This window comes from Semicossyphus pulcher, unplaced genomic scaffold (assembly GCF_022749685.1).
Source record: "Semicossyphus pulcher isolate SPU_LCO1_2020_fin unplaced genomic scaffold, fSemPul1.0.p SCAF_7, whole genome shotgun sequence".
Taxonomy (NCBI): Eukaryota; Metazoa; Chordata; class Actinopteri; order Labriformes; family Labridae; genus Semicossyphus; species Semicossyphus pulcher.
Window position 1 is genome coordinate 29,552,240 of NW_027211748.1, and position 14,805 is coordinate 29,567,044.

The 14,805-nt window shown below is 44.5% G+C and overlaps 1 protein-coding gene across 3 annotated transcripts in view; it reads left to right on the top strand.

Moving 5' to 3' along the window:
• The window catches only part of efr3a (EFR3 homolog A (S. cerevisiae)), a 146,132-nt gene that overhangs the window by 114,925 nt on the left and 16,402 nt on the right, over positions 1-14,805 (top strand). For all 3 annotated transcript variants that reach the window (XM_069684296.1, XM_069684298.1, XM_069684297.1), the window contains exons 11-16: positions 2,566-2,733; positions 2,897-3,011; positions 6,609-6,660; positions 10,068-10,240; positions 10,416-10,491; positions 14,132-14,293. In XM_069684296.1, the coding sequence (XP_069540397.1) occupies positions 2,566-2,733; positions 2,897-3,011; positions 6,609-6,660; positions 10,068-10,240; positions 10,416-10,491; positions 14,132-14,293 (746 nt within the window). The remainder of the gene's footprint in view (positions 1-2,565; positions 2,734-2,896; positions 3,012-6,608; positions 6,661-10,067; positions 10,241-10,415; positions 10,492-14,131; positions 14,294-14,805) is intronic.

Here is a 14,805-nt window from a genome sequence, read left to right on the forward strand (position 1 = left end):
AGCTTCCACTGACCCCACCCGACCCCAACTATAAAAGATCTACAGACTTGAGTTCATTCAGACATGCTGGTGTTTCTGCGTCTTCATCATCCAGGTCACTGTGATATAAACTCACGATGTGTCTCCTGTAGCGAGTCTGAACGTGTGGGGGGTGTTGGTGTTGTAGAAGAGCACAGTAATGTGATGCTGTTTAATGTGTCCTCAGTAGATTAGAGTAGATTCAATGTTAAAGCATTTCATTTACTATGTTACAGCTGAGTGTCATTAGTCAATCCCACAGGATGCATTTAGCCTAGCTTAGCACAAAGACTGGAAGCAGAGGGAAGCTGTTAGCCTAGCTAAAAATAGCCCTTCCACCAGCTCCAGGGTGTCTGTTTCACATGCTGTGTTTTTAATCAAAGGGTTGTAGAAGCAGAAATATTTGAACAGGTTTCTTTGAGGTGCTGGATTTATCGTCTTGTTTTTTTACCATAATGACCTCAACCTTAACCTTTCAAAGAAATGATCTCTAGCAATTGACTCTTCGCTAAGTCCCGCCCCCTTTGGTTACTGATGTCACGCCCGTCAAGCTCTCTCACCTGCGTGTGGATTATTATTTTAACTATAACAGGAGAGAAATGTCTGTAATAATAGTTCCCAAATATCAGCGAGAAGTCGACAGAAAGGACGACAACACGCATTAGAAAGCTACATCCAGAATATAATGTGTCAGCGGAGTGTTGAGAATGAAGAGGACATAAAAATGGAGGCAGAAGCTCGGCGGCCCCAATGTAAGCGTCAGGCACCACGCGTCTTTACAACTCATGTTAAGGATACAGGAACAACACTGTTCTTGCACAGCAGGGTACGTCAATATATTGTTTTATTTTAAGCTAATGTTTAGTAAAGACTCCCTATAACTTTATCTCATATGTTTTAGCCCACTGCTAGCAAAGCTAAATGATCCCACTTTTTCCTTTTGTTTAAAGCGCGTCAGGATAATGATCGCGTATCTGGATCTGGATTAACTTCTAATTAATATTCAACCGTCTTTGTTTGCTACCATGCTAACCTAGCCAAGTTAGTGAGCGTCTTACCTTGGAGCAAACAAAGGAGTTTTTGTTGATGTTCGATGGATTAAGCTGCGAGTGCGGTCTTCTGCAATTTATAATCCATGTCCGACGTCTCTCCTCTCCAGTTTTTGGCTCAGAAAAGTGAAAAATATGACCCCTCCCTCTAACCTTTGAGGAAATCGGCTGTCGGACTTGCAGATTCAATATGCACACCGTTTTGGTATTTGTACTTGTTCTGAAAGCTTGACAGACCTCCCTCGCCTAGTTACGGTTGCTAACGTAGGATTGGACAGTGGCCGTTCAAGGGAGGGGCTTAGCGAAGGGTCAGTTGTTTTGTTTGATGTTAAATGTTTTTGTGAAATGCCACACACGTCTGTAACTGTTCCAACTTCTTACGTTTGATTATTTTATGACAGACGTTATTATTGAATTTTAATGTATAATCTATCTATAATCTAAAGATTAGATCTTACATGTCCATCTTGTACTTTGGGGGAAATCTAAGAAAGAAAACATTTAAAACCAAAAGGAAAATACTTTCCAAATGTTGAGTGTTTCCGAAAGGTTTTCCCAATGTTTTGTTTTTTCGTAAACATGCCAAAGGCAGGAAGTGTGGTTCAGTAAGCTCTGACGTTGTCATAATCTGAGGTGTTGCTCATGTGACAGAGTGAATTAAAAACACTGGAGGCCACCAACAGCACAGATACAGATGTGTGGTTGGGGGATGCATTTCTCTTGTAGTTTATTCATATTTAATGATTTGATGGAATCGTGTCTTTGCTCTTAACGAAAGCATCGTACAGCGTCTATGAGGACTTTGAACAAGCTTCAGACAGTGTGAAATAGGAGGATTTATTTTAAATCTTCATTCTGCTTCAGTGGAAATAAAAAGGGGAAGTCAGATGTGAAAGGCTAAAAATATCAAGGATGTACCTTCAGATAAATCAAATTACATTTCAGCCACTTTTGTAGAGGACGGTTCGACTCTCACCGGCTGCCTCACTGTCGTTTGTCGCACAGAAGTTGGTAGTGTCCCTGTACTCATAGACATTATATCTTCAGCTCAAGCGTACAAGAAGAGACCGACCTGGGTCCTGTATTTATGTACTGTATGTTGGGTTCTGATTGTTTGTATAGACACAAAAGGTTTTGGATATGCTCCAGTAGATTGTTTCATCCAGCAGCCACATCACAGGCTGTAATAGCTGCAACGTAACCCTTTAGTTTGTTTTGACTTTTGTGTCGTAAACTGTTATTTCAGATCCAAAACAGTATTTGTGAAACACACAAAACAAACTGATTGAGGCAGCGTTAGTCCAGCTGCTCCCGTGCTGTGCAAGGATTACATTGCAGCCATTAAAGCCTGTTTGGGATGTCGGCTTCAGCATCTACTGCAGCGATTCCAAAACATGTACCTCTCCTTCATTAGACCCCAAAATATGTAAAAAGCTCTGGAATTCCCCTTTAATATTCTTCTTCTATGGTGGCTGTGTGTGCATGCATGTGACTGCAGGTCCCACAGTGCTGGAGGTGTTCAACACTCTGCTCAAACACCTGAGGATGAGCGTGGACTTTGAGCTGGGCGAGAGCTCCAGGAGAAACTCCAGCACCAGCGTTTCATCCGGCCGCGGCAAAGAGAGCGAAGAGAGAATCGTCCAGAACGCCATCATCCAGACCATCGGTACGACAGCGCCTGTTACTTCCTGTCTCATTATGGGACAGGGTCAAGCGTTTCCAAATACTCTGCTCACACGTTCTTCTGTAAAGACTTTATTAGAAGAAGTAGAAGAGGTGAATCGTGCTGTTTTCGAGTGTTGACTCATCCTCTGCCGTCCTCCTGCCAGGCTTTTTCGGTGGAAACCTGCCAGACTACCAGCGAGCTGAAGTCATGATGTTCATCATGGGCAAAGTGCCAGTGTACGGGACCCCCTGCCACACCTTGGACACAGTCAAGATTGGGTGAGTCACACATTCATTAACCAAAGAACCAGGGGGGTTCCACACACTGCTGCAGCCAATCGGCCCAGAGCTCCCAGAAGCCCTTTCACCTGCGTGTCCAAACAGTTTGGCTCTGAACACGTTGGCTCCAAATCCTCTTTTCTCTCTCAGCTAATTAACACAAACACAAAGCATACTGAACTCTTTCAGGTCATAACATACTTAAACTCTGCACGAGGAATGGTCCACCAGCGCTTAAACTGCTGTTTGTGCTTCTTGGGATGTTACATGTTTCATATCCCTGGAATCAGTACAACCTAAGCTTCAAGGTCACCTCACGTTTGTAATAGTTTGACATGGTTATTGCAGCAGAACACAGCTTGTGTTTGCCGTCGAGGCTCCGACCTCATGACTCCTCGCAGATTTATTTTACATGCAGACATCTGAGGAGTGATGAGATAATATGAGCGCAGTACTGGTGCAGGGCAGCGGTGGCAACAACAGAGCAGAGGGAGAGAGTATAAATCTGGCAGCTTAAATAGACGCCACATTGGGAGGAAGTGTTTGTCAGGTGATTGTGGAGAGTGACACATGTCAAGTGTGAATCAGTGCAGCTCGAGTCCTGCCTGAACTAGCTCGTGATTTTTGTGCTTCTACCTCCAAGATAAACGTCTGGTCGTCCATGGCGTAGAAAAACCTCTGGGACCCTCCGATTGATTGACTCCTGACTCCTCGAGCCACCGGTTGTGACGTAATGTTGATATGGTGATAGGATATAAAAGCGGGAGTCTGTACATGGTGTTTTATTTTGAAATGAACGGATGCTGTATGCTGTTTTTCCTGTTTGACTTCCTGTTTGGAACGATCTGCTCCGTTTGGCTCGACGCGCGCTTGAAGTGGCCTCCGTCAAAGAGCGGAGACACGCTTCTGGGATGCTGTGGAAACACAAGCATTGACTAGAGTGGGCGCGATCAAATCAGGAGGTCGCAGCGCACACGGAAAGCAGCGGACACGGATCCTGTGGAATATAGCAGTTACTGTTTTGATTTTATTGCAGATCCATTGAAGCAGGATAATGCTTAAACTATCTGCCAGGTGTGACCATGTTTAAGGCCGCACATACCACAACAAAATGACATCATCATGACATCAACAACTGATGTAGAACAAATTGCGGGGTATTTTCTTTATCCTGAGAATGAATGCTTTAGCTATTATGGTTTTTATTTATTGAAACTGGATTATGCAAAAATTATTTGAGTGTGAAACATCTGTTACATCGCTCCCTTCAAAGCCACCAGACTCCATGAACAAATCATTTCCTCTTGCAGGATGGGGGGTGCTGATCTACTGCTGCTTGTTTGTTCTTGTTTTGTGCTGTATATATTTAGTGTTGGATGTAAACAAACTGTCTTAAACAACAAAGTCACACAATAACACAAACAAACTCAGCAGGAGAGCGAGGTAACGTCTGGTCAAAAAGAAGCTCTTACTCTAACAGAATGATCCTTTCTGTAATGATGTGGGAGTTTTGATAACAAGCTGGACGTGTCACATTGTTTGAAAACGAGTCCAGTAAGATGTGTGCACTTTTATAGGTAATTGCAGGACGAATAAAACGCTGTTTTGCATGTAACAGACTCTCAGACCATGCTGGAGAAAGAAATACAATTTCATTGTGTTTCATTGTGTCCTCACTTCACCTCCCCTGACACCCTGCAGTGAATTCAGCTCCGGGTCACTGAGAAGACTGCTGGCGTTCCTAAAAAAAAAAGAGAGAAAGAAAAACAAGCTAATCCCTCCGGCCTCAAGAGTGCAAGAACAGATAATCCCAAATCAAACGAACACTGTCCTCCTCCTCCTCCTCCTCCTCCTCGCAGACCATCAGGCTCACTTGCGCTCTTATCCTTTTTCGGGAAATTGCCGCAGAGAAATTTGACTCGGTAGCTCGTCTGTGTTACTGAGTGGAAGTCGAATAGAGCCGCACTTTCATAGCATTTCAAACTGTCAACTTCAAGAGCTGCTGCTGCTGCTGCTGCTGCTGCTGCTTACAGGACCTCTACTCCTCCTCCCCCTGAGTCACACTGAGGTTAAACTGATGCACAGGTCTGATGCCAGTCTTCTACAAAGTATGAAATATGACACAGTCACTCCGTTATTAGACTGCAGCTGATAAGATGCAACAACGTGTTTGAAAGACATTTTTCTTTTCACTTTTCTGTATAAATTTACTTTTTTAATGGAGTGTTTGTTTTGAGAGGTTATTTTCTTCATCCCGCCCAGCAGAAAGCTCTCATTTGTTTTTCACAATAAAAGCTCAAATTTAAAGGTTGCAGGCTTAATTTAAAAGCACTTTACAGTCCTGTCACCTTCCTGGCTTTAGTTCCTCTGCACACACTTAACCAGACCTCCCGCTCTCTAAGCAAACATCAAGCAAATCACTAACACTGCAAGATCAAGTTAATGTTTTTTTCTACCTTAACCTTTATTTAGACTTGAAAACTATTTTTAAACCTCGGTCCTATTTAAATATTTCAGGGTTTAAATGAGTAAATACGGACAGCTCAGGAATGCTTTCAGTAGATTCTTTCATGCTGCAGCGGTGAAACAGGCTGAAATGGCTGCATCGTGTTCCTTTGGGGCAAATGCTCCCGATATAAGTTCATCCACTAAAAGTTGCTTCCACTGACAGGCTCAGATTGTTATTCTAAGTGTGTGACAACATGACAGAAAGGATCCCTACAGAGATAGACCTTTTTGTTACAGAGGAAGATGATTGTTTTAACCACACACAGACGTTACATCGCTCTCTGCACACACACCAGACTCCATTCATAAAAACACTGATTTTACCTTGCAGAGCACAGGAGCTGCTGGTCTGCTGCTGCCTCCCACGTTAAGTATTTTTCTGTTGTGAGTTACAGAAATATTGTGTTGGATCCAAACTAACAATTTAAAATATTAAAGTCATTCAATAAGACAAAATAAACAAACCAATCAAGTTCCTCTCATGTTCTGCAAGGTAACGTTTTTAACGATGGAGTCTGGCAGCTTTGAAGAGAAACCATAGAACAACAGATAGTTGGTCTACCGCTGCTGTAATCGGTTGGTTAGCTCGTGTTATTGTGTGTAGGTTTCAAACTAATCAGTTAGGACACAAAAGTCACACAATAACACAACCAAACCAACACGTCGAGGCAGCACTGTTTACTGTTGTTGCAGTGGTGCACAAGTCATGGTGCCTGTCTGTCCGTCTGTTTAAGCTCACCGTTGTTGTGTCGTCGCAGGTAAAACTGAGGTGTAAAAACATCCAGCAGTTTCTTCATAACATACGTCAGCAGACTATCTTTGTGCTGGAAACTCAGACAGCAAAGGGCTGAAGGAGCATTTGAGTTTCCTGAAAAGTAGTTCCTGGTTCTAAAAGTTCTGAGTGCTTTGGGTGTAAATGCGAGTTCATCCAGAGAGTGAAGCTACCGCCGCTGTACTCGCTGCTGAGCATGTCTTTATACTGAAGGAACCAGAAAGGCTTTTAATGTGGAAACAAAAGGAGACACTTGTTGTAGCTTTGGTTCTTTGATGCTCCTTTTCTCTGATGTGTGATTTTGTTTTGTCTCTCAGGCATCAGGGAACCAAGCGGATCCAGACCATGCTGCTCAGCTCTCTCATCATGGTGAGTCCTTCTCTTTGACCTGTCCATCCTGTCTGATGAGCAGCAGCCAGCCCGCCCACTGGTCCGGACGACAGGTTGTTTTATAAACTCAGCTGACGTTTCCTTGGCAGAGTCTTAGAGGGAGGATTATAAGAGGTTCATCTCGGACACATTTGTCCTTCTGATCAGAGTTTGTTTTCATGATGTGTTTTCTTTATCTCAGTTGAATAGACGCAGAATTCTGGCCTCACATCAAACAGGTATTCAAGCAGTTCCACTGTCACCGACAATTTTCCAAATATTGCAATCAATTCATGAGACTTTAGCTGGAGTTGAGGCGCTCTTTGACCCTTCATCATCAGGTGCAAGTTGCACATAAAAGTCAAACCAAGCTGTCTTAAAAGGCCAGTTTGCAGATTTTCAACCTAATGCCATTATGGTAGAAAAAATTCACTTAAGCTCTGTGCGTTTGGAGGACGCTATCCGCTTCTCCAACGGGCCCTGGAAAACCAGCGAGCTCGCTTAACTACACTTCCTCAATGTAGGACGCCCGCCTCCGATGTCGTGTCTCGTTCAGAATCGTCAGGTTTGAAATGTTTTTTTTAAGAAGAGTTTTCAGACGATGCACCGGTATGTTCTCGTCGTATTTCTGATACTGCTCTGAGCCGCTCTGAGCCGTTGCCTGCAGTGAAACAGTAGTACTTCACTCCAGCGTCTCTCGCTGGGCCATTCCTTTCAGAGGGAGGGGCGCAATGCATGCTGGGTGTTGTAGGAATGTAGAATGGGCGAAACCACAGCTATGGCACAAATTTCAAATATTATTGCTTCTACCGGTTACAGAGAACACCAGCTTTGACTGACAGCGGCTTTTTCCAGGGGCGGACTGCTCCTTTAAGTCAGACCTTACTCCCGTCATGACGTTAAGAAATCAAACATGTTTATTAGCATATATTTTTTAATGTTAGGTCATGCAAATAGTGAAGTTCAATGTGTGAAAAATCAACAACCAATGGGAGAGTTACCTCGCTAACCAAACAGGAAGCAGCAAACTGGGTGGATAGAACACATGGAGCTGGGAATCTGGGGAGGGCTGAGGTCACCGTGTCCTCACTGAATGTGAGCATCAGTGACTGAATGAACATCATGCTGTGCTGAAGGAGACTTGAAACTAGAGACTGAGACCATGAAGTCATTAGGAACATGTTTACCGAGGGAATAACTCAGGAGAGGAGGAGGAACATTTTCTCATAGACTTCTATAGAAGACTTCTTTTTGCAACCAGTGGAGTCGCCCCCTGCTGGATATTGGAAAGAGTGTAGGTTAAGGCAGTACGTCCATTTTTATATGCAGTCTGTGACCCACACTGTTGGTTTGAACATCAACATGACCAATAATCAGTAAGTATGATGTTAGGAAAATAAATGCTTTTGAACAGATACAGTAGAATATCTAATGAACCAATAAATGATGAAGGTATCGGGGCTTTAAGGCAGCTCTTTGGTATCTGATCTTTGTGTGTGTGTGTGTGTGTGTGTGTGTCTGAGCAGCCATTTCCCCTCTCTGGTTACGTCTGTAATTATTAACTTGATATCGGCCGTTTTACACTTCTGGCTTTCGAGGGTTAACACTTCAGGCCGCTTCCTTCTCCTTCATTATCTCCCTCTGTGAGAGACCCTCATGTCACTGACACGAGGAGGCACAGGTGGCACCGACACACCCAGCAGTGATGCACACGCTTATGTATGCCTCTAGAAGCCACACACACACACACACACACACACACACACACTCGCTTTCCTGTAGCACCCGTGTGCAGTGCAGTCGTCTGTGTACGTCTGTCCTCATCTCCCCTCTGCTCGCTCCCCTCCTCGCCACCACCTGGCTTCTCAGTGCAGCTGGGGGAGGGGTGAAAGGTCTCAATATTTATAACAGCACGCAGCTGCAGATGGGGCCGGGATGTGTGTGTGTGCGTGCGTGTGCGTGTGCATGTGTGTGTGTGTTATGGGTGCCAGCATGTGATCTCCTGTGACACTGCTGACTGTCAGGGCAGATGTCTGAAGGCTGCTGCTCAGGGTGAAGGCGGAAGCTGAATCACTCGGTCTCTACATCTGTGAGGTGTGAACGCAAGTAGAGACAGACAGACAGAGAGAGAGAGAGAGACAGAGAGAGAGAGAGAGAGAGAGAGAGAGAGAGAGAGAGAGAGAGAGAGAGGCATGTTTATAGGTTGTCTGTCTGTCCCATTCTTGTGAACATGATATCTCAGAAACAGCATTTGGCACAAACTTCCACCTGGACTCAAAGATGAACTCCTTGTGACGCTTCTCCCACTACCTCTCACTGCAGGAGCCCCATTTGTTCACAGAGCTGTCAATCATGAGGCCACACCCCCTTTTTATAGCATCAAATAACTAATTAAAAGTAAACGTGTCAGAAAAATGAACACTGTGACATAAATCAGCATGATAAGAACTAACTATAATGACAGAAACCATGTTTGAGAAAAATGTATTTGACGTGTATTTTAATTTTATAGTTTGACTCATGTCCCATCTGTTAACATGGAGGAGGCGGGCTTTATGAGCTATACTGCAGCCAGTCAGCAGGGGGCGATAGAGAGGGTTTGGCTTCACTTTTAGGGAGCTGTCAGGTCAGCCATCTTTTTACACAGTCTGTGGATAAAACGATGAAGTACCTGTTTGCTCTGCTGTCATTAGAGGAGCATACTGACATGATCTCATGACCTGTGGAGCAACACAGAAAGAGACGTTCTCTGGTATCATCCGTGCAAACTCTGTTTAATGTTGGGCAACTTCGTCCCCTTGGTCAGGGGGTCCTCCCACTCTCTGACACACACTTCAAATCAGATGGGTCCTACAGTTGGCAAGCCCCTTTCTCAGATCAAATCCTACACTAAGCACTGTAGCCCCTGCGTCCACTACACCCGCTCATCACCTGCAGTGGTGCTCGTCCTCCTGCAGAGCCACTTTTTTCCTGCTTCATGTATAATTACGCTTTAACACATTATTGCACAAAATAAAAATTAACTTACTTAAGCGATGAATAAGTAAAGGATCTTTAAGGTGTGAGTTGTTTTAAATGGACGCCCTGGTCCGTCTGCTCGTCTGCATGCAGAGCATTCAATATCACATCCAGGTAAAAGTTTCATGTACGTCACAGCAGACATTTTCACAGCTCGTGCCTCTGTTCCAAATCAGATCTTTGACCCCCTGCTGTTCACGCTAATCTGAAGTCATCAGATCAGAGTCACGTAGAAGGGAAAAGGTCAACTTTTGGACAGTTTCAGCTGCTTGTGAACGTAACCTTTAAGCCCTGTAGAAGCAGTGTTTCTCAACGACCCTCCCTGTGGATTAATCGCATCACGCTGAGATAAGTCGGCTCACACTTCCCCTCCCTCCTCTCTGCCTCAGGTAACCTCCGGCTTTAAGTCCAAGTCCATGGCTGCTGCGCTGCCTCCTCCCTTCCTGGATCCGCTCTTCTCCATCTCTCTGATGGAGGACAGCGAGCTGCGGCAGCTGGTGCTCGAGATCCTGCACAACATCATCGACCGGCACGACAACCGCGCCAAGCTACGCGGCATCAGGTACAAATTACAGATGGCAGACTGCATCGCCGTATCACTGCTCATGTTGTTTTACACACAGAGCGACTGATCAGCGTGTGATTAGAAGCACTCTATGGTTTGCATCAGAGTCTCTGGTTTAACTGGTTTCCTCTAACAGCTGGTGTGAGTTTGATTTTGTCCGTCTTCGTTGCAGAATAATTCCTAATGTTGCAGCGCTGAAGATTAAAAGGGAGAAGATTTCCAAGCAAGACGTTGCATTCATGAAGAAGGTGAGATTCCAAGTTACTTTAGCGATCCACTGTTAAAAGTGTCAAACCTGCGTACCTGCGTCCAGCGGATCGAAAGATGAGGCCTCCGTCCAAGTCTTTATATAATATAATTCTAAACTTTATTTATAAACGCTTTTCTTAACAAGGTTACAAAGTGCTTGACAGAAGATAAAAAGGAAAGCAGATAAAAGCAACACAAAGATAAGATAAAAATACATTAGATTAAAAGACAGAAGATCAATTAAAAATTCATGATGGTTTTTCTATGAAGGTCTTCAGAGAGGATTTAAAGGAAGCTGAAGTGGTGACCTGTCTTATTGTGATGGGCAGGGAGTTCCACAGTCTGGGGGCGCAGAGAGCAAAAGCCTGTCCCCTTTTGTTACCCGACAGACTGCATCCTCTGACCTTAAGGAACGCCCAGGCACATAAGGGGTTCTAAAAATCTTAAAATCAATACAATAAAAATATTTCTTTGATAAAATAAAATAAAAATATATCACAAAACAAAACAACGAAACAGTGAAGCGTCTCTCTGAGCTGCGCAGTGCTGAATAAGATAAAATCAAGATAAAAAAAAGACGAAAGCGAGAAGAAATGGTTATAAAAGGTCAGCTGCTCGCTTACACGCAGTGTTAAAGATAGAATCCAGACGATCTCAGTGTCCTTCTCTTTGGCAGCACCTGTGGCGATAAACGGTAACTGCAGGAGCACACTTCCCAGATATCCAGACAGTGCTGCATGTGTGACGTCCACGGTTGGCTCTGGTTGTAACTCTTGATTTTCCTGGCTGACGGTCGCTTTCCTTTTCAGACTGTTTGCTTCATCTGAGCGTCGAGTTTGTTTCTTTTTCTTTGTATTTTCACTTCTTGTTGAAGTTGTATCTGTAGTCATCCATCTTTTCTGTGTTTGTTCAGCCATAGTAGATTACTGTTTACTCGCAACACTTGCAGAGAGCGGAAAAGCAGCCGCTTAGCTCCACCTACCCTCTCTGGCAGACCAACCACTGCTGGCTGATGGAAAACGTGTCACTAACTGGGCGTCGCCACAGACACCCAGCCCATAATAATACTATATACTGCAGATGCAAAGGCTTTCATCAGTGGGCCATAGGCTCAGTCACCATGTGTTACCTCATTCAGAGACTTAACAGACATTTATTAACATGGAGATCATTGTCCTGTGAGAGAAAGGATTGTCTAGTGCAAAAGTCTGCTTGTAATGAAAGAATGATCTGTTCAGTTCAGACTGTCAGTGGTTGTCTGTGCATTAGGTGGTGGGGGGAAGGGCCGATGGACAGGACAGGATGGGAGGAGGGGGACTGACTGCTTGGGGGAAAAAACTGTTCATCATCCTGCAGCTCTTTGCTCTCATGGACCAGTATCTTTTTTGGTCAAAGACAACTGGGAGGAAACGTAGACCCAGTACTTGCTGTGGGATCTCATTTGACCTGGTAGAGCTTGGGATCACCCGGGAGGAACTGCAGGGGGTCCATGGATGGATGAATGGATGAGGTATTTAAAGTGAAAAATGTCTGCAGCTATTGCCGACGTTCTCTCTCTCTTTCACAGAGAAGCAGAACCTGTTGTTCTTCCGGTGTTAGTGTCGCCACTGATGTAGCTCGTGACCTGGAAGAACTGTAGGCTATTTCAGCTTGTATTTCTAGTCTCATTCTTTTTAATGATAAACTATCTAGAGACTGTCGGCATGAGTCCAGAGGATGTTGTGAAAGAGGACACGTTTAACAGTGTTTTCTTGTATATTCAGATTTATTCCTGCCAGAGAAATGAAGCAGAGCTAAGCTGCTCCTGCTCCGGTGCAATGCATCCTGGAACTTATCATTTTAACTTTATTTAAAATAAGCAATGATCAGATACCGACACAAACAGCTGCAGAACTGCCCTTTACTGAAAGCCGTTTCAGGTGATTGCTTTGGTTCGATGCGGCTGCGTCTTCAAGGTTTTAGAAAAATGGACCCTGACAGGAACAGCCCGGTCCCCATCAGCACATGACATTTCCAAAAAGAGCCACAGTTTAAGTTGTTCACCTGTGAATCACACCTGAGCACTAACCTTTACCCACACATCAAACACCTGAAAGGGCCACCGCGGGGCGCTAACCGTCACCGGGCCATGATGCAGCCACCTCGGCTCTCATTCAGCGTCAGAGCGTCAGCATCTGATTGGTGTTCATTAGTGGTGGAGAAAGTCACTGGCCTTCTCTTTCCGTGAAGCTCCACGTCGAGCGGATAAACGCAGGAGCGAGGCTCAGTTTTATTTGTTTTATGAAGACGCTCTCTGCAGGAAGAGGCTGCTGACACGCTGGGTTATTTTTAGGCCGATTCAGAATTAATGAGATTCATCTTTTCAGCTCGGTGGCGTTTAATTTGCATCTTCGAGCACAAAAACATTTTCATTACGGTCGTGGAGAGCCGAGCTGCTTCCTTATAGGTCGACAATGAATCATCATTTCCAGAATGGTTTTTTTTTACCTTTTTGTCAATAAAATGTAATTTATAATTGTAGAAGGTTTTCACAGGAGTTTGAACCCACAATGATTTCTCTGTAGTTGACTTGTTAATGTTAGTTAACTAGTCCTCTCATGTTTTTGTAGATTAGGGCGCATCAGAAAATGGTTTGAGCTCCAGAGCTGAGACAGAACCTGTCAGTAACATCATTTACTCAGAGCCACAACAGAGACAAAACAAACCGTAATAAAAAGCTTGAAGCTGAATCCAAAAGGAAACTGGACTCAGCCTTTCGGATGAGAGGTGAAACGTCTTCAAGAATTCAACCGACTGGTGGACAGAGCTGGAAATATCAGCCTCTGTAGGTCGTTAGTGTGCTAACAGACGTGTAACCATGGGGGAGTCGATAACCTGAGCTGTTGACCTGATGGCATCAAGCGGCCTCAGCACCCACTGGTGTTGATGGGTCGTTTTTCATATATTTTAACAATCCTGTTAGCAACAATGCTAAAGCAGTAATACATCTGAATGAAATGCTTTTAGCATGAGCACTATGTAAAAAAGAGGAGCACACCTGAACTCCACCAGGTGTTGAAGAAAGCTGCCAGACAGACCTGAGAAGCCCGAACATGCTGTGAAGGTGAACAGGTGAACGTATGGCGGTGGTTCCTGTCAGCGAGGCCTTCGACTCCCACACCCTGAGGGTTACTCTGAGTCATGTTCAAAGCCTCCACGTGGACGATAGGTCGTACTTGCTTGTCGATGAGAAAACCCAGGAACCTCCTGGACCTGAGCCGTTGAGAAGATTTTATTTGTATATGGCCGACCAGAAGGACCCCAGCTTTAGTGCGAGCACAGATATGAAGTGGGGTTTGGGAGGAGTGTGGACACCAAAGGAACGCTGCATGTCGGCAGCAGTCAGATACCAGAGGAAGGGAAGACATCGTCTCGCTAAGTCTTCTCTTACACATACTGGGAAACGAGTCTGCATGCCGACACTCACCAGTGGTCCACTCAGCAGCCTGTCCACTCGGCCAGCTAACTCGGGCAGTATAAATACTCTGCCCAAGCTTCGATGACGATGTATGACTTCCGTCTTCTACTAGAAAGCTTAAATCTCTTGCAGTTTGGTTTTAAAGACTGTGTTGTGCTTCTTCCATCTTCCTCCATCTCCAGCACGGCCAGCAGCTCTACCGCCACATCTATCTGGGCTGCAAAGAGGAGGACAACGTCCATAAAAACTTCGAGCTGCTCTTCACCACCTTGGCCATTCTGACCATCGAGCTGGCCAACGAGGAGGTGGTCATCGACCTCATTCGACTGGCCATCGCTCTCCAGGTACCCTCAGTGTTGTATTAGAAACATTGCTCCTCTGTAATCTGGTTCGTTACTCTCACTGAAAGTAATTAAAAATACTTTTCTTTGGACAGATACGGCTAAAAACATAAACTAAACGTGTATTTGGGATCAATGATAAAGTAATAAACGAGAAGAACTCTGACTGGACTAACAGCTGCAGTATCACAAAGCTAAAATATCTGATTACAGCCGAGTGAACGTTTTTAATCTGCGACGAAACTGATGAAGTTGTTTCAAATAAAATGTACTGAAAGTGTAAGAAGACGGTGATGAGGTGAGCATCACAGTGCAGTCTTTGCTGCTAAGAGATTATTGAAGAAAAAGAAGTTAAAAAATAAACGAGGAAACAGCAAAGAGACAAAAAAGACGTAAAGATGAAAGTCAAGAAGTACGACGTACAGCGTAAAAGGAAGACGCAGGAGAGTACAGTGCTAAATTAGCCAGAAATAAATGGCAAATTCACGACACAATGAAGTCATAAATGACCTACG